The sequence below is a fragment of the Pagrus pagrus genome (assembly GCF_965226575.1).
Source record: "Pagrus pagrus genome assembly, chromosome: 6".
NCBI classification, from domain to species: domain Eukaryota; kingdom Metazoa; phylum Chordata; class Actinopteri; order Spariformes; family Sparidae; genus Pagrus; species Pagrus pagrus.
The window spans coordinates 7,030,750-7,049,536 of NC_140190.1; the positions used below are offsets into that span (position 1 = coordinate 7,030,750).

The following is an 18,787-nucleotide window of genomic DNA, read 5'->3' on the forward strand; positions in this document are numbered from 1 at the left end:
ATTTACTGAATCTGTGATTTGTATGTGTTTAATTATGCCAATAAACAGATTTAAAAAAAAAAAAATGTATATATATATATATATATATATTCATATTAAATTAGCGCGCGATTCCGTGACGCGCCTTTTTTCCCCCGAGCCCCACGTGACCCCATCCCGGAAGTGAAGCGGGACTGTATGACAACACTGAGCGGTCACTCGTCCGTACATGTCTGTGCTGAGAGGAGTCCAGTGTACATGTTAACCCCGCTGCTGTGGAAACATGTCGGACATTTTACTGAAGATAAAAAGCAGCGTGGCGGAGAAGAAGAAGACGTCCGTGGCTCAGAGCGACGTACAGACGTGGGGTTTGAGAGGTAACGGAGGCGTTTCACCTGAAGTTACAGAAAGTCTCCAACTCGCTTAAAGTTGCCTTCACTCACAGTTAAGCTAACATGAACTAGCTACCTGCTACTTTAGACAGTGTTTAACTTTTGACTGAATTTTGAAGCGAGTTTTTCGACCTCCTGTTATCAAATGATTCACCGTCTATATTCGTCCTTCCTGGTATTGATGAGCCAGGCGGCAGTGATCCACTGTGACGTTGCCTCTGCCCGCAGGGATCCAGCTGAGACAGTACCAGCTGGATGGGGTGCAGTGGTTGACCCAGTGCCTGAAGAACCAGCAGGGATGCATCCTGGGAGATGAGATGGGTTTGGGCAAAACCTGCCAGGTATGAGATCCACCAGACTCCCTTATAACCAGGGTTGGGCAAGTTACTTTAAAGAAAATGCAATATATTACATATTATTAGTTACCTTCATTTTAAAGTAATCTGTTACATTGTTACTGTCTGCGTAGAGTAATTCATATGCTGCTTTTTTTGTCTTATGTAATCTAATCTTTAGGTTTAGGAGTGTAATTTGGACAGAGAAAGCAATATCACCTTTGGCTTTATGGCAGCTGGGGATGTTAATGATTAATCATCAGTCGGTTGATCACCGTGATGAATTTAAATGATTAAAAAATGTATTAACTGACAATCAGAGATGGGCACAAATGCATCAAATTTGTTTAATACTGATACTGAACTTACTTAAATTATTACATTTAGCCATTTAGTAGCCTTAATGTGAGTTTGATTTTGTTGGGCCAGTTGTTGAATAGTAATTGACAGAAGCTACGCCATTGAATTATTTGAATGGGAGCAGCTGTAACGTAAGCAATTTCCCCTGGGGGATTAATAAACTATTTCTGATTTGGATTCTGATTATATTCAAGTGACTCGGTGTTTACTTTTTCTGTTCTTTTAAAACTAATGTATCCTTCCCCTATTTTGCATCGAACATAAATCACGTCAGTGGTTAAAACATGGTTTAAAATGTCCAACGTATTTCATATCTTATTAATCATTAACCGGTTATCGATTGTTAAGGCAGCTGACTATCAATTAAAGAAACTGTTTAAAATTTGCATCTCTAGTGGCAGCTAATGAGCATAAAATATTAAATCCTTTAAACATTTTCAAACATTTTAGTTTCTGGCATTTGATCCTTGATACCTGTCACAATGTTACTGCCACTGAAATCAAGCGAGAAACCTGGTTCATGTCTCTTGTGATGATGTAAACTTTTATTACATTATATAGCAGGAAATGAACAGGGCGAGCAATAATGGCTGCGTTTTGGAGCATTGTTTACGCTGGCTCACTGGAACGGCTCACTGGCACAGTTGAAAACTCCCACTCAGAATAAGCAAATCTAACAAGAAACTTCGGCCATAACTTTGATATTTATTTGAACTGTGTACCAGCAACATATTTTAAGCAAATACGGCCTAATACAGATGGATTTATCATGCACCAATAACTTGTTTCCACAACTCAGGACACGTCACAGTAGTTATACCAAATTCATCAGCTTGACTGGTGTTTTTTAATGCATGCCTCAAATAAGACGAAGGGACGCTTAACCCATTATATATATATATATATTCAACATGTTAAGAAAAGGACTTGCAGATTTTTTTCTGTAAGAGATGGAAAGACAAAATTTGCTGTGGAAACTGTCAAGACATGTGACTTCACATGATATAATAAAAATTTTGACTTCACATATTTATCATATGTTAGGAAGGCCAATTTGATTTACTTTTTTTTTTTTAATCACAACAATACTCCTAGTTTTTGAAGTACAGACATGTCTGTATTATACTAAATGTGTCAGGGCTGTTTATATCATCTAATTGTATGTCAAGAATTCATAATGATAATTTGTCCCTTCAGACGATCTCGCTGCTCGTGTACATGTCAGGAGCTCTCGGGAAGAAAGGCCCGTTCTTGGTGCTGAGCCCGCTGTCCGTCATGGAGAACTGGAGAAAGGAGCTGGAAGGGTATGATCACATCACCCATAAACTTACATACTGTATATGTAAATTGATTGTTTACCCATAAAACCATCCATGTATAAAATCCTACACTTGTGTTTTACGTGGTTACAGCTTTGCTCCCTCTCTGACTGTGCTGTGTTACAAGGGAGACAAAGAGAGACGGGCTGAGCTTCAGAAGGAAACACAGGATTTTCATGTTCTGCTCACTACATACGAGGTCTGTGGATACTCTGTGACAACAACATGATCTGAAGTTTTATCTTGGTTGAAATTGACACGCTTATTATTATTACAGCTGTGTCTCAAAGATGTTTCATTCTTGAAACGGTGAGTGTGTTCTCAGATTGACATCATAGGGAGTAACGTCATAATGTTGTTAATAATGTTTCCATGTAATCAGAGAGTCACTCTGCTCCTCAGGTGGAAGTGGAAGGTGCTTGTGGTGGACGAAGCTCACCGACTGAAGAATCAGAATTCACTATTGCACAAAACCTTGACACAGGTACGGAGCTGCACCTGGTTTGAGTTGTGACATATTTGTTTCTTCATTTTTCACACTATTAGGATTGTTTTTTAACTTCCCCCCGTATCATCTTTGTGTAGTTCTCAGTTGGCTTCAGAGTCCTGCTGACAGGAACCCCCATCCAGAACAACCTGCAGGAGCTCTACTCCCTGCTGAGCTTCATTCAGCCCAGCATCTTCACACCTGATGGCGTGGACGACTTCCTCAACACTTACTCCAATGTGCAGAGTCAACCAGCTCTTGGTATGACAAGTCTCTATCTTACTAGAATGATGTCGTAATAATGAAATATTGATTACATTTAACAATTATTTAGGATTCCGGTGATTTGTATCCAAACGTGCATCCCATTCAAGGCAATTTTGAAAGATAAGGTCCCGTAAAATATGAATATACAATTTGTGATTTATTCAAGGTATTGCACTTGTTGTGGAAAAGCCCTTTAAGCAAGTAGTCGTGGTAACTGCTCATTAAATGAACACTGGCACACTGAGCCCCTCATACTGTTCTTCTGTTTCCAGCTGCTGAGCTGCAGAGTGTCCTCGAGCCCTTCCTGCTTCGTAGAGTCAAGTCGGAAGTGGCCGTAGATCTGCCGAAGAAGACAGAGCTGGTGATGTACCACGGCATGTCGGCTCTGCAGAAAAAATACTACAAAGCTCTTCTGATGAAGGATCTGGGTGAGACGTGTGCACTGTGGTCTGAAGTCCAGTCCATACTGTTTTTTCTGTTTTGTTTTTTTAGGCCGATAAAAGTATTGATATATGAAAAGTTTAAAATGATGATATATATAAGCCAATACTCATTTGTTTTGTAAATAGAAACACTTAACATAATAAACTTCTATATATTTTAAGAGTTGTAACTAAAAAACACAAAGAATCGTATATTTTAAAGTCTCGCACTGTAGTTGAAAAACTGTTTTGGTGACACTCTTGCGTGCATAATGCACACACAGCTGACAGCAGCCACAGCAGCAGTGTTTCAGTCTATTACAAAAGAGTGCATTTGTGAAATGTGACAGTTTATAGTTGGCTATGCAGTGTCTAAAATATGAAAAGTAACAAACTCACATTTACTTGTGTGGTTCGATAAGGCAGTCAGGTGCCATAAGTCTACGTCTGCACCATTAGTACAGCGGTAGTCAGAGTTTTTGGACCGAGTAAAATCTTCTTAAAACACTGTCCTTCCACTCCTCCCTGAACTTTTCCATCAAGTCCTCATCAGTCTGGCCCGAACTGGTACTGATCTGCAACTGATGACCCCGGCCCAGCAGTTTTTTTTAAAAGAAACTTCTAATATCCATTATAATTACATTAGTCTGACTTCAGGGTTCGGTCAAGTGAACTACACATAATTTAAACCAGTTAAAGTTTTAAACTACATTTTGCAGTAGCTTACTGGTGGTTCAGTTACATTTGTATCTGAATAGTGATTCAAATAGTTAAATCACTCTAGCTCTATGGTGCTAAACCTTTGCAGAATGCACTTTTGTGATGCCTAAATCATCATAAACTCACTTCTCATGACGCTCTGCTTTCAGAGGCTTTTGGAAACCAGCAGAAGACGCGGCTGCTGAACATCTTGATGAACCTCAGAAAGTGTGTTGACCACCCGTACCTGTTTGATGGTGAGATGTGCTCACTGATAAATGAAGGCTGAACAAGACTGACGTCAGTAATAGTAGATGAGATTAATGAGGTGTACGTACAGTAGAAGCATACAGTATGTTATACTCATCAGTGGTTCCCTGTTTGTTGTGTAGGGGTGGAACCGGAGCCTTTTGAGATGGGGGAGCATCTCATTGAAGCCAGTGGGAAACTGTGCCTTTTGGACAGCATGCTGACTTACCTTCACAAAGGGTCAGTCGATCTACTTGTCATTGGGCTCCACCTGGTGGCAGCTTAGGCTCATTTTTCCTGCAAATGTTTTTGAAGTCACTCACTCTTCCATAAACAGTGTTTAACTTTATTTCTCTCTTTATGTTTGTGGTGAAGGGGTCATCGGGTCCTGCTGTTCTCTCAGATGACAAGGATGCTGGACATACTTCAGGATTACATGGAGTACAGAGGTAAACGGGGGGAGAACCTCACTCTGACTGACTTAACTGTTTGTTTCAACCCATTTTAACCGTATATTTTTTTTGTTTTTCTCCACAAATATAAGTGCTAAATAGAGCTTTTCTATTCAGGTTATAGCTACGAACGTCTGGATGGGTCCGTCCGAGGAGAGGAGAGGAATCTAGCGGTGAAGAACTTCAGCAGCAAAGACGTCTTTGTGTTTCTACTCAGCACTAAAGCAGGTGACTGAAACCTTTAACCCAAACCATGAACAGGAAGGACAAGTGTGTCATGTGTAGGATCAAACTGAACATTATCAGGTTTCAGTAATGTTCATATTGTCCTTTTTAACGTATCAGAGATGCAGAATTTGTACTATTATTTTCTCCTATACATCAGAAACACGTTGAGACATTTAATTTTGGAGCCTCTTTTGTCACATGGCTCATTAAACGTGTTTGTGTGGTAAGAGTTATCGTTTAAGATGCTGTAAGTGATTGATTGCAACCGTCTAAATAACAATAAATAATTGTGCCAAGTTTGCAGATCACAGAGTAATTTGGTAAGTCAACAGTGACTGAGCTGCACTTGCAAGCGTTCCCGCATATCTAAATCTATAGGTGGCTTCATAGAAGTAGCTGAGAGAGGAAAGGGGAGTGATGGCACAGAGATAAGAGCTGCGGCAGGATGACACTGGTGTAAATAAGGCCAGCGTCTTGTCTTAGTATGTTTCATACGCAGTGTGAAACTAAGATGAGAGAAACCTAATTTCCTGTCACAGATTGTCACTTTTTGTGTGTAAAGCTTGAAGCTGTGTAAGTAAATTAGCATTTAAATAAAAAGACTGCAAGTTCAGAGTGCAAGGTTTTCAGACATTGTGCTTCGGCTTCCTGACGAGCTGTCTTTGCAGGGGGAGTGGGCTTGAACCTCACAGCTGCTGACACGGTCATTTTCATGGACAGTGACTTCAACCCTCAAAATGACCTGCAGGCTGCTGCACGCTGCCACCGGATTGGTCAGAACAGGTGTGTGAAAAATCATTCCCAGCCGGTTTCTGCACCATAATTAAAGGGGTGTTCCACAACTTTACTTATAAATGTCAGTTTAAACAGCATGGAGAACACCCTGATGATACCACTAAGAGTACTCCACTAATGTAGCATTTCACTCCTGTAACTGTCACATCATTGTTTTATTCCACACACTCCTCTTTGTCAAAACTTGGCGCCTACATTACCCAGTGATATTCAACTGCAGACGGTTCAGTTGGGGATTGGGTGTGTTCAACTAATAACAGCTAATGTAGCCTTGAGCTATTATCCTCAGGGTTCTCACGGTCCCTGAAGGTTTGTTCATTTGAAGGAGGAAAATCAAAGCATTGAATGTTTGAAACAAATATATAATAAATAGGTCATTAAAAGTGTTCGATTTCCTGTGTTGGGTGTAAGGATAGAATAGAAAAAAGTTCTTATGATGTTTTTTGGTATTTAAATGATTAAATAGACAATCTGTTAGCTAGTTTTCTTTCATCACTGTAACACAGCAGCACAATTGAGAATGATCCCACATTCAAGCCTCGCTCTCTTTTTAAGTGTTGTTCATGAGCTTCTGTAAAGCCTGCTGATTCTCATTGTTTGTAAGATAAGGCATTCAAAAGGCTGGGGTGGTGTAATGAAAGATGCTATTTAGCTGCATTAAAGGCTTTAAAGCTTGACTCAGACGCTGTGTCAGGGACTAAATCTCAGCCTCTGCTGCACTGACATCGACCCGACTTATTCAAATCTGTTTAACAATATTAAAAAGGTGAAGAAGACCTTTGATCTCTGATTGACTGGGACTCATTACAGGCCTGTGAAAGTAGTCCGCCTTCTGGCTAGAGACACTGTGGAGGAGATAATGTACTCCCGAGCTGTGTCCAAGTTGCACCTCACCAACACTGTTATTGAAGAGGGACGCTTCTCTTTGCTGGACCAGGCTCAGTCAGCTGCTGCAGGACTGCAGGTTTGTCAACTCACTCTTGAAACACCAAGCCATTATCTATCTTCTCTGATTCCTGCAGTCCCCAGTGTCTCGCTCTACTTTCAATACAAAAAACTCTTCCAGCTGTCATTGCTCTCACTGTTATCAGTCACCTCTCATGTTTCCTGCCCCACAGCTGAGTGAGATCTTAAAGTTTGGGGTGGATAAGCTTTTATCATCAGAGGAGAGCTCTGTACAGGACGTGAAACTGGAGCAGATCCTCGGTCCATCATGTGACGGTCAGTGGGTGGATGATGAAGACTTCACCTCACTCAAAGAGGAAGTGGAGGAGGAAGAAAGCATCTCTGAATCTGATGGACAAAGTATGTCAATATTTCAAACAGGTTATTCTGGCATGTACTGGAAAAATCTCACTTTTACTTTTGGTTCTCACCCTGTGAGAAACTTAACCACACATGAAAATACACCACAGATTTCCTCATCATCTTTCCAAACATCAGTAGAACTCGCTCTGCGCACTAACCCTCATGTTGTCCCATCCCTCAGACCACATGTACTACTTTGAGGGGAAAGACTACAGTAAGGATCCCACCACTGAAGACCAGAAGAGCTTCGACCATTTGCTGGAGGAGCAGCTGGATGAGTTCCAGAGAGCTGTAGGAGAGGGACGAGCTCTACGACACAAAGCTGGAGTAAGACTGTCTCCTTCACCCCAGACTGACAGGAACATGTTTTTAAATTGTGCTCAAACATTGAATTTATTTGTAAAAGCTAGGGTGTACTTTGGGCTGGAGGGCGAGTTCTGGATGGGTCATTAAATCATTGAAAACATTTGTGCACAATACTGATGTATGTGCACATTATATTCTTTATGTAGATCATGTCATGTCTGTTTGTTGTGTTGTTGCGTTTTACCGCCACATGAGACAAACATGCAGAAACAAATGTTTCATTCCAACCAGAGAGAGATGATCAGATTAATCGTTAACATGGTTATTATGCGCTAATATTTTTCTGTTGAACAGATTATCAGAGGTTGACACCAGCCGTCTTTATGTAATGATGATTAGTTGAATATTAGGGTACTCTGTATACTCTACATATTTAACTATGTGACTAACAGTGTGGTTTCCTCCGTGTGCTCCCAGGTTTCACTGTCAGCAGCCCTTCAGATTCCAACCAGGAAGAGGAAACTTGTTACTGAGGCTGAGCTGGAGCTGAGGCGCCAGAAGAGGGAGGAGGCTGCAGCCAAGAGAGCCAAGATGCAGGAGGACCTGAAGAAGAAGCAACAAGAGCAGAAATACAAGAAAAAGTAAAGATCTCTCAATCAGTCCTTCCTTTTTTGTCTTCACCCACTGAGCTCACTAACAGTTTTCCTTTAATTCGATGTGTTTCCTTCATGCAGGATGGCGTGGTGGGAGTCATGCGGGTACAGATCTCGGTGCCTGCCCTCTCTTGACAGTGAAGAAGAAGAAGAAGAAGAAGAGGAAGAGGAGGAGGATGACAGCAGTGTGTGTTCCACAGACTCTGACAGTACCGCTATCCACTATGTTCTGGGTGATGTTACTCATCCTCACACCGCTCAGGGAGATGCTATCATTGTCCACTGTGTTGGTAAGAAACATGTGGTGCCTTGTCATTACCATAGTGACATGTCACTTAGTCTGATAGGCTGATAAAGGGAGGGATAGTGACTCTTCAGCACTTCTTCTACAACTGTTTGTGTGTAGATGACTCAGGCCGGTGGGGAAGGGGAGGCTTGTTTACAGCTCTGGAGATGAGATCTGATGAACCACGAAAACAGTATGAGCTGGCCGGCAAGATGAAAGGTACGATTAGCCATGATTACAAAGAAAATCATTACTCATGCCTTTTAAACACCTTTTTCTGTAAAGTTTGCTTTAAAATGAAGCCCCATCAAGTGTAAACCTATAATTTCTTTCAGATTTGGACCTTGGAAGTGTGCTGCTCTTCCCCATAGATGACAAACAGTCAAGATTAGACGGCCGGGATCAAGTAAGTTCTGTTGAAACGAAACTGCTGCCTGGAAATGCACCCTTCTTCCGTGGTATGTGTCGCTTCTTTGCAGTAGTAATGATCAGCAGTGTGATACTGGGTGTGGGTTTATGATTGGTGACAGAATAGTGAAGGTGTGACTGAGTGACAGCTGATATGACTGTGACAACTAATATAAGATAAGAAGCTTTAACCTGTTTCCATCTCTTTTCTGTGAACTCAGTTGGCCCTGATAGTGGCACAGCAACGAGACAGAGCCAACAACTTGTCAGGGATCTTTCTGACAGCTCTGGATGACGGTCTGAAGAAGATTTACACTGCAGCCAAAAGAAACAAGGGTACAGCCAAGCACTGAATATCAAAGTCCTTAAAGGTGCACTATGTTGTTTCTGGAACAGATTTAAATCAGAAGAGAAAGATCTTCATTGATTATTTTATGCCTAAATAAACTAAATATACAACCTCCTCAAACTGATTTTGAAGATCAACACAGTTTCATACTGTTGTACTTTGTTTATACGTGGCGGACCCTGCCACCTTTCTAGCTTCAAACAGTGTTCAGGGGACCTTATTTTCCACTGAGAACAGCTTGTTTATTCAGTGATGGAAGGTGGTCGGAGCAAGTAATACTTTTAAATAAAACTCTACCACAACCCTCTTTTTTCCAGAAATGATGACCCAGTTACTGAGCAGTTTCAGGTAAAAACTAGTTTCTTTCCGCATCCGCACGGAAGACAGCTAACTAAGATAGCTAAAACTCAGCCACGGAGGATGCCATCAGTGTTTACATTCTGTGCTTTCATTAGCATGAGCCTCTCATCCATGAGTAGATGCACGCTTGCATCTAAGTGGTGATACGGTACAAGAAAATAATTCCTACATCACACTGCTCACAACAAGGTCTGTGGATTATCTTGGAGTAACCGGGTCATGATTTCTGAAAAGAGACAATGCTGTTAAGTTTTTCAAATGTATTTTTTTTTTATGCTTTGATCACTACAAGCCAAATTCCACCTAGCTCCATTTTATTTGAGTGAACTCAGACATCTCTACGGCTGCTATCTCCAAAACTATGCATTTTTGTTTTGGGTATGAACGGTCCCTTTAAACAAAAAACTAAGTGCACTGTTGTTTTCACGTAGTCTGTTTTTAGTGATTCAGGACATTTTTAGATCTAGGTTATCTGTGCCAATAACGCGTTGATAATTAAACCTCTGTGAGGACAAAGACAGGAGGGGCATGATGTTTGAGCTTATTGTTAGACCTGACTGACGGGATATTCTTGACATGCTGTTGGTTATCTTGCTGCCGTCACCGCATGTTCACAGACAAATTCTTGTTGACAAGGTATTTGAAAACTAAACATGAGAAGAATTTGATTTCATTTGGGTTATTTCCATACAATGGAGGAACTGATTCAAGCTCTAATTACGAGCTTGTTTCTATCTTTGTTCACCTTGCAATATTTCTGGTTCATGAACCTCAAACTACAACAGTAGTGAGAGCCGCTCCTCCTTAAGTTCAGCTCGAGCAGATCTTTAACATGCAAAATGGTGTAGTCATGCAAACCCCTCACTGAGTTTCTCTGAATTATCTTTGTGTTTTTCCCCACATAGCAAGTGTACACCTTCCACGCATCGGACACTCCACCAAAGGCTTCAACTGGTACGGCACAGAGAGGCTTATCAGGAAACACCTGGCTTCCAGAGGCATCCCCACTTTCATGTATCTTTGAAAATTGTCAGCAGATTAAATCTGAAAAGCGATCTTTTTCAAAGAAAGGTCGGAGTCATTTTCCCTTAACTTGCCTGACACAGATACTATCACAGCAGAACAGCAAAGAAAACTGCTCTAGCTCAAACATCCACCTCTGCGACATCAACATCCTCCTCTGAACCACAGTTACATAACTCAGACAGGTCAAGTGACGACACAGAAGCAGAAACCCCCGGCCCCTCAGCTCCTCCCCAGAGCACCGGCCCTGCAGAGCTCCCAAGTTTCATGAGAGGAGTCCGTGTGTTTTTCTACAACCTGCCTGCATCAGAGAGGAAGAGGCTGGCCCGCTACCTTATCACATATCCTTTCATACAGTATTGCGAAACTATTTATTATCACTTGTGATATAATGAATGGCTTTGAGTTTATGTCAAAACATGTATTTCTAACGTTTAGACATCTTCCATGAGGCATGGAAATCATCCACTAATGAGCATGTTTAGTGTGAAGAGCAACAGTTGGCATGTTATTAGCACCTGATTTTAGCGTGTGAACACCTGCAGCAGTTTGTGTGGATGTGTGAAAAGGATAAAGAAAAAAAAAACCCTCTAGCGAAACACAGATGTGTTATGATTACAGTAAGTGTCGAAATGTCACGGCTCCTTAGCTGCAGTGCACTTATGATGGAGAAGAGGAGGAGATCATGAGTCCGGAGGTCACCCACATAGTTGCAGAGGTGGAGAACAGCATCCACACACAGGTTAGTGTCTCGCTGAACATCACTGATAGTAATCTGACTTCTGACTTCTATGTTTCCATTAATATACACATTTCAAAGCGAGGACCTTTTTTTGTGGTGAGGGGAAAATTTAAACCATGATAAATTTAGAAGGGGCAAGATCTTTATCAAAGAGCAGAGGCTGAGGAGAAAGCAAAGCACGGAGAAACAACCCAACAACTGTATTTAACGTTGTGATCTGTGTGAATAGGAGCTCCAGGATCTGGTGGATCGGTTCAGTCAGGCTGTCCCCGTCCGGACAGACTGGCTAGAGTCCTGCTTCTCCAAACAACGAAAAGTCAACACTGCAGTGTTCTCACATCAACTCAGATAACACCATGTGTAATTGTTTTTTAATCTTATTTTTTTTTAAAAATCCTTTATATTAAGCTTGAATGAGCTTGGGTGGCTGCTTGCAAATGCACTAAATGTCAAGTCATTTGAAAACACTTTGCTTACATTGATTTATAACTGACATGAAGAGTTAATAAAAAAAACACTTGTATCTACCGCTGTGTTGAAGTTTTGCTTCTGTAGAAAAAACAGGTTTATCTATGATAAATCAAAAACCATAAACCGAGTGTGTGAGTACTTGTATTTGCTACATAGTGAGGACCTTATGTTTTTAACCGCATACTGAGGACATTTAGGAAAGTAAGGACGTTTTTGGCTGATTCTCTCAACTTCAAATGGCTGTTTGAAGGTAAAAGGTGCAATATGTAAGAATTATTGTTGAAAACATTCACACCTTATCTAAAATTATCAATAAATGCGAAGGAACGATGTCTATATTTTGTGTGTCAAAGAATATTTAGTATGCTAACCAGCTAGCCACATCCCCGTCCACAACTCCTGTGCTAGCAGCAACACCAACACTTTCCCGCTGCTTGGCGCTCTCAATCCGGACTGCCAGCTGCTCAGCTAACTGAGCTAACTAGTAGATTGCATCTTACGTTGGCAGCAGTTGGCGGTTACTGAAATATGAAAATTGAAAAATTGATGTGTTTATAAAACACATAATGACATTTGAATAAACCAGCAAAGATCTTTAGCCTTGTGCATATTTTGTTTATGAATTAAGTAGCTGACAGTAATTGTTCTTTTTGCAATTTTTTTTTTTTTTTTTTACAACTATGGTTACAGACTCGCTCCACCTGCACTTGTATTTTGAGGGTAACTTATTGCCTGAAAAAGAGGAAAAAATGCATATTAAACTAAGTTAAAGATAGATTTGATTGCTAGCATTTTTCTTTGAAACTATGGTAGATATCATGATAATATTTGACAGCCATTATTTACACTAAAAACACCATCATTATGTTACAAGATTATTGCCATTAAAAAGTAACTTGTTATCTACTGAGAAAAGTAGCGCGCTAGAGTACTTTAGAGTTACCAAATATTACGGTGAAACCCCTGTGCGACTCGTCTGGCATGTCGGTTACATTGTCCAGACCAAGCCCCAGGGAGCGCCAAGTGCCAGGCTTTGAAGCCAGTTTTTGTAGTGGCTAACCGTGTAATTACAACATCACGTGATGCACTGGAGCCTAAAAACACTTCCCCATAAGCTAACATTGTGAAAGAGGGGTTTGTAAAACGGCGTATACATTTTTTGAAAATGAAATGACTTTTCTCACTATCATAATTTGAGCCATTCGTTCCAATAAAGTTTGGAAAGTCTAGAAAAGCCACACAATTGCTAGAAGTTGAGTGTTTTGGGCTTTTTAATAGGAATGAATGGGGCTCCTGTGTCCAGTAGTAATAGCTCCATAGTCCAGATGGCGTGTAGCCAACTGTACCTTTGAATTTATTAACTATACTGTCACTTTGTAGCCTTCTTTACAGCCCACAATCAGTAACTCCGCAGCCTGATAATAGGAACGACAGGTGCAATATTACATTTACAGATCTTTATTTTGCTTACAATCTGACAGCGACCTGGGCAGAGGCGTACAGTACGAGGCACAGCTGTCAACAACTACAAATACAGCAATTTTTTTTCGGTTACTGATTACTTTTGGATTACTTTAACTGCAGAAGTAACACGTTATGTCACTCGTTACAACAACAAAAAAAGGTAAAACGGATGACTTTGTAAAAAGTCGGGCTTGAATAATCATTACGTCACTTAGGGTCCTCACAACTACAGAAATACAAGTACGTGTGTGTGTGTGAGTGTGTGTGCGCGCGTGCTCCACCTCCTCCACACACGGTGGGTGAAGGTGGAGTCTGTCTGTCCGCGGGGCGGTGCGGGGCGGTGCGGCTCAGCGGCAAAGTTAAGACCAAATCCATCAAGAGCGTCAATGTTTGTCCTCTGTCCCGGGTGGACGATGTGTTTAAGTGTCCGCTCGCATGTTTGTTTTTAAACCGTTGAAGGTGAAGTAGTGACCGCGGAGGAGTTACCTGCCGGGGGCTCGTGAACCTCAACCACCAACGGTAAGTTGCGTCACGTAATTACACTTGACTTGCACAACATGTTTATTCTCATGTAACTTTGACTTAAAAACACCTTCAGTTTAAAGCTCGTGTGGACGATGTGTGACGCTTTTAACACAACTAGTTTACAGGGAGATTTATTTCAGAGGCTTTGTTTTAAGGTTATAACGTCAAACTTCGTGGTAACTGACGTAGGAAAGATGCTACTAGCTTAATATTGCTAATTAAAACATCGATGCTAGTCTCAAAAATGTGTACAGATAATGACTGGAAGGTTGTTGGGTTTTTTTTTCAACCTGTCAGCTCGAAGTAAAAAGGTAGTCGGAGACGTATCTGGGTCAGCTTCAGTGGAAAGTGCACACAACAATGTGTGTGTGACCACAGAGGCTTTAAATGAGTGTGTATTTACATTTACAGGAACCATCAGGTGCGTGTTGGAGGGTTAACCCACCTAAACTGATGTGAGGTAGATGTTTGTTGAGCTGAGCTGATACATTTCTGTGAAGTCTAAATTGGCATCTGTTAGCTCATTCACCTTTTTTATTTCCCATCACTTTAAAAAAATAAATAAAAAACAGTGTGAGCGGCCACAGGATTTTGAGAATGACACTGTAAAAGTACAGTGGGCAAACAGCTGTGAAGCAAGCGTGTCATTACTCAGAAATCCAGAAGCAAATATTTATCTTCTGGAAGTTTTGTGGTTTGTGACTTTTCCATCGTGAGTCTGTTTTTTCTGTCGGTGCGAGGCATCATTTCCTTATTCCCACATGTGAGTTCATCGCTCTCCTGAGTTGGAACCACCAGACATTTAGAGAAAAGTCCCCTGTGTGGGAGACGCTGTGTCACACACACACACTGAAATGTGTTCTCATGAGAATCAAAAAGACACCAGCAGAAGTGTGGGCTGGTATACACAAAAATTTGCATTATGAATCTATTAAATGTTAACTTAGTTATGTGTTAATATGCAAAAAAAAAAAAAAAGGAAGCTTCTGTACTTTCAATCTGATATTTCGCCTGGCTAGTTTTGTTTTGACTCATGTCCTCTTACAGAATTTCTGCTGCAGTTAAACCAGTCACACATGGATGTCAGGACGAGGCCCAATGATGATGCCAACTTCAATCGTCTCAGCTCTAAATAGGTAACCATGACAACAAATACGCTGTTACTACAGATGTTACAAAAACACAGGAAGACGGACAAATATTCATCTTAATTCATCTAGGTAATTTTTTTTTCTCGCCCGCAGTCACGTCAGCCAGCTGAGCAGATACCACAACAGCCACCACAACACGCCTGAAGAGGACGATGAGACCATGAGTACACAAGAGCGAGAAGCCAGCGTCGTCCACAAACCGGACTCCACAACTAACCCCGATGGCCACTGCCCTCCTCCAGAGCACGCCACCTTCCCCGATGACCCCCTGTTCAGCCGACAGAGGCTGGACAGAGAGCAGGAATACAAACACAGCCATACTCTCCCTCATCCGGGCCTGAGCTACTTCTCGTATCATCCTCCCCGCAGCTTGCCTGCCGGGTACAGCCAGCCCACGCCGTTCCCAAGCCAGGCGAACGGAGCCTGGCTCCACCCGAGCTTCGCCAGCAGCTGGTCGGGGTATCCTAACAGCCTGCCGTCCTCTCTGAGTCACAAAGATTTCTCCAGCTGTACTGGAGACAGCTGCCTGTCAGGGTGCAAGTCCCTGTCCCTGCCCGCTGGACACAGCACCAGTATGAGCAGTTTAGAGCAGCCGTTTTCTCTGTGCTCCAACCCGCCTTCAGCCAACTTGTATCACCATACGTTGCCTCCGTACTCGTGCTCGCCGAAGGGCGCTGCCTGCTGTGCTCAGTGTCCCGCGGACGCCTTCAACAGGGGGCCTGTGCCCAACAACCCGCCCTGGCCTCAGTACCACCCAGCTTACGGTCCATACTGTAAGTCTAAAAGTGTTTATCACCCCGACGCAGGCACATACTGTGTGACAGGAGCAGTGAATTATTGCTCTTACAGTAGAAAGCAGTAAGGCTGTAATGGATTTTTTTCTTTATTATGTCTTTACTGCTTTAGTTCCACTTGACTGCAGACTTCCTGGAGCTGGATACACACAAATGTGAGTTACTGGACACATTTCAGCCTCTTATCTCCTTAACACTGATGCATGTTTCTAACTGTGATTAAAAATTAACTTTTTTCTTCATGCAGCGGCCTCAACACTCCTGTGAAAGAGAAGAACCCTCCTTGTAGCACGCCGCTCTCTCTGGAGCAGAGTAAGTGTTGACCCAGCAGGTCTGCAGATTATCAGAGTATTTAATCACCGAGCTGCTTTCATTGTTGATTTATTGCTCTTGAAAACAGGGAGGGTGTTTGTCACGTATGAAGCGGACAACGATAAGCACGTCAATGAGATCATCAACTTCGTTGCTCTGCTGCGACACAACGGCTTTGATACGCATGTATGTACTGGTTTTTGTTATGTTTTGGCACAAGTTGAGGAAAAAGGGTGAAACTGTAACAGACAGAGGACGGAGTGATTATTTTAATTGTTGTCTTTTTGGACTTTGGAGAAGTTAAAAATACCAAAATATAAAATCAAATTGTAAATTCCAGTCAAAAACAGATCTGGCAGTCATTGCTACTCTGCTAAGCTAACGTTAATCTAAGTATCTGTTTTTAATTTTCATGACTAGGTTTAGCTTCTGCATCACTGCCCCAACAACCAACCTCAATCCCAAGATGTTATTTTGATTAACGAATTGTCATAACAGTCTTAAGTTAGGGCTAGCTGTGGTTACCTCCAGCTAGCTTTAAAGGTGCAATATGTAAGAATTGGCCACTTGTTAAATTCAAACTCAGAACAAACAGGTGGCAGCATATCACCAGAGTAACCACCGACTGTAGCTGCCATTAGCTAGTTGTGTCTCAGTTGCTGTGCAGTTAGCAGTCTTACACCAGGAAGTGTTGGTGTTTACACTAGCACAGGTGCTTTAGACAGGGCCGGGCTGGGCTAGCTGGTTAGCATGCTAAACATGCTTTGCAATAGTATACATGAAGGCCTTAACTTCAAAACTGTGATGCCTAAATATTCTGTTGTTAGTTTTAGTTCAGCTTTTATGTTTTTAGCCGTAACTGCATGTTAAACATGCTGTTTTCTTTGGATTTATACATTTCCATGGCATAGACATTTTATATGTCCAAAGAAATCAGATTTTGGTCTTAAATACATTTGTAGTAAATGTGTATTAATGTGTTTTTGCTTTGTAGGGCAGTTGGGGTGTAACTTGTTCGGGGAAACTTTCTAACTGATGTCTTTCTTTGTTTCAGATCGATATCTTTGAGCAGCAGTTCAGGAGTATAAGCAAGATAGACTTCATGGAGCGGTACCTCAGCGAGGTGAAAATCTGATCTTTCTAAGTTAATAAAAATGGATAAAAAGAGGAAGTAGCCTCAAAATACTTTTGATATAAAGATGTGCCCCATGCAGAGCTTTTTTCTATCTGCAACACTGAATATATTGTATCAAGATGTTCAATAACATAGCATAAACAGGATTGCTAAGCTGTCATGTTTATGTTGTCCCCTCATCCAGAAAGAGTACCTGATCATCATCATCATCAGTCCCAAGTACTATGAGACAGTTACAGCCTCCCCTGTTGGTCTGGAGAACGACGAGAGGACCTTCAACACCGTCTACATACACAAACAGGTTCATAGCTTCTCCAACTGATGACTCCAATATCCACCTAAAGTTGAACTTTTTTTATTATTTCAATGTGTTGTTTTTTTTGTCTGCGTGCCATGTAGCTCCAGAATGAGTTCATCCAGAATGGAAGCAAGAATTTCAGGTTCATTCCCATCGTGTTCCCCGGGGCTAGAAAGGTAAGTTTTATGAGAGGGCATGTTAGCTCGCTTCTTTTGCTGCTTCTCTACATCCTGTATGATACCACACCAAGTGACACCTTCCTCTAACCTCTAATGAACCTCTAACCACAATAGTCTGATTACTCTTTTCTCTGCTCTGTTGATGCGTTCACAGTGTCACGTCCCCAACTGGCTTCAAAACACACACGTGTACAGCTGGCCGCGCGACCGGGACGACATCCTGCGGCGACTGATGAGGGTGGAGAAGTACAATCCACCTCCTATTGGCCCGCTACCGACCATCGTTTCTATCCCCATATAGAGACCTCTGACCTGAAGACACACACTGGACTGAAATGTTTGAAAAAAAACTGGAGAACTACTGGTCACACGGACATACAGTATGTGAGCCGGATGTTTTACTGTACATCAATTTACATTTTAAGGGTGCTGCATGAACGTTTCTCCTGGGATAAACAGTGTTGCATGAGTGTAATGAGTTCCTCTAATTGCACAGAAAAAGTGCCAGTGTTGATGTGAAAAGGAGGATGAGCAGCTTGTCAATGTGCATCACACTGCACGCTTTAACCTCTCTGTATTCCACCTGGTGTTTACTGCTGCTACTCTACATCTGTGACTTTTACAGCCTGACGAGTACATTTAGTTCTCTGACAACACAATTTAAAATCTGCGGTTCCCCGAATTTGGTCGTAAAAAGAGAGAGTTATCATATTTGTACTTGGACCCACATGCGCACGTGTTGTGTAATTAAATATACCACAGTTATATTGACTAGTCTGATGACTGTATATTTGCAGAATGAACCAGGAGAGATTTAATTTATGAGAAGCAAACACAGACACGTCTTACCTGGCAGCCATGTTAGTTTTCCCATTGTGGCGTCATTCTGATGCAAACAGCCGGCCAACTGGAGTGAGTCACTGTTGTATTTTGACGAGCGACTACAACAGAATAAACTCTGCTTTCTTTACGGAACGTGACAGATATTATCAGCATTATTTGAAATGTATTTTTCTCATTAAAAAAATGTGTTTTTAAA

The 18,787-nt window shown here is 41.6% G+C and overlaps 2 protein-coding genes across 2 annotated transcripts; both read left to right on the forward strand.

Moving 5' to 3' along the window:
• Positions 1 to 174: 174 nt before the first annotated feature.
• On the forward strand, positions 175 to 11,942 carry chd1l (chromodomain helicase DNA binding protein 1-like). The gene is made up of 25 exons (XM_084355957.1): positions 175 to 356; positions 600 to 712; positions 2,264 to 2,370; positions 2,479 to 2,584; positions 2,663 to 2,694; positions 2,788 to 2,869; positions 2,971 to 3,133; positions 3,412 to 3,567; positions 4,431 to 4,517; positions 4,653 to 4,749; positions 4,885 to 4,958; positions 5,079 to 5,189; positions 5,858 to 5,972; positions 6,795 to 6,948; positions 7,103 to 7,289; positions 7,474 to 7,619; positions 8,076 to 8,239; positions 8,333 to 8,541; positions 8,658 to 8,756; positions 8,873 to 8,943; positions 9,167 to 9,281; positions 10,560 to 10,668; positions 10,761 to 11,015; positions 11,335 to 11,419; positions 11,649 to 11,942. The coding sequence occupies exons 1-25, from the start codon at positions 263 to 265 to the stop codon at positions 11,769 to 11,771; spliced, it is 3,054 nt and encodes a 1,017-aa protein (XP_084212083.1). The 5' UTR covers positions 175 to 262; the 3' UTR covers positions 11,772 to 11,942.
• Positions 11,943 to 13,637: 1,695 nt separating this feature from the next.
• Positions 13,638 to 18,787, forward strand: traf3ip2l (TRAF3 interacting protein 2-like). Its single transcript, XM_084354880.1, has 10 exons — positions 13,638 to 13,873; positions 14,927 to 15,015; positions 15,124 to 15,803; positions 15,937 to 15,979; positions 16,072 to 16,136; positions 16,225 to 16,322; positions 17,191 to 17,259; positions 17,456 to 17,572; positions 17,671 to 17,745; positions 17,903 to 18,787. The coding sequence occupies exons 2-10, from the start codon at positions 14,960 to 14,962 to the stop codon at positions 18,047 to 18,049; spliced, it is 1,350 nt and encodes a 449-aa protein (XP_084211006.1). The 5' UTR covers positions 13,638 to 13,873; positions 14,927 to 14,959; the 3' UTR covers positions 18,050 to 18,787.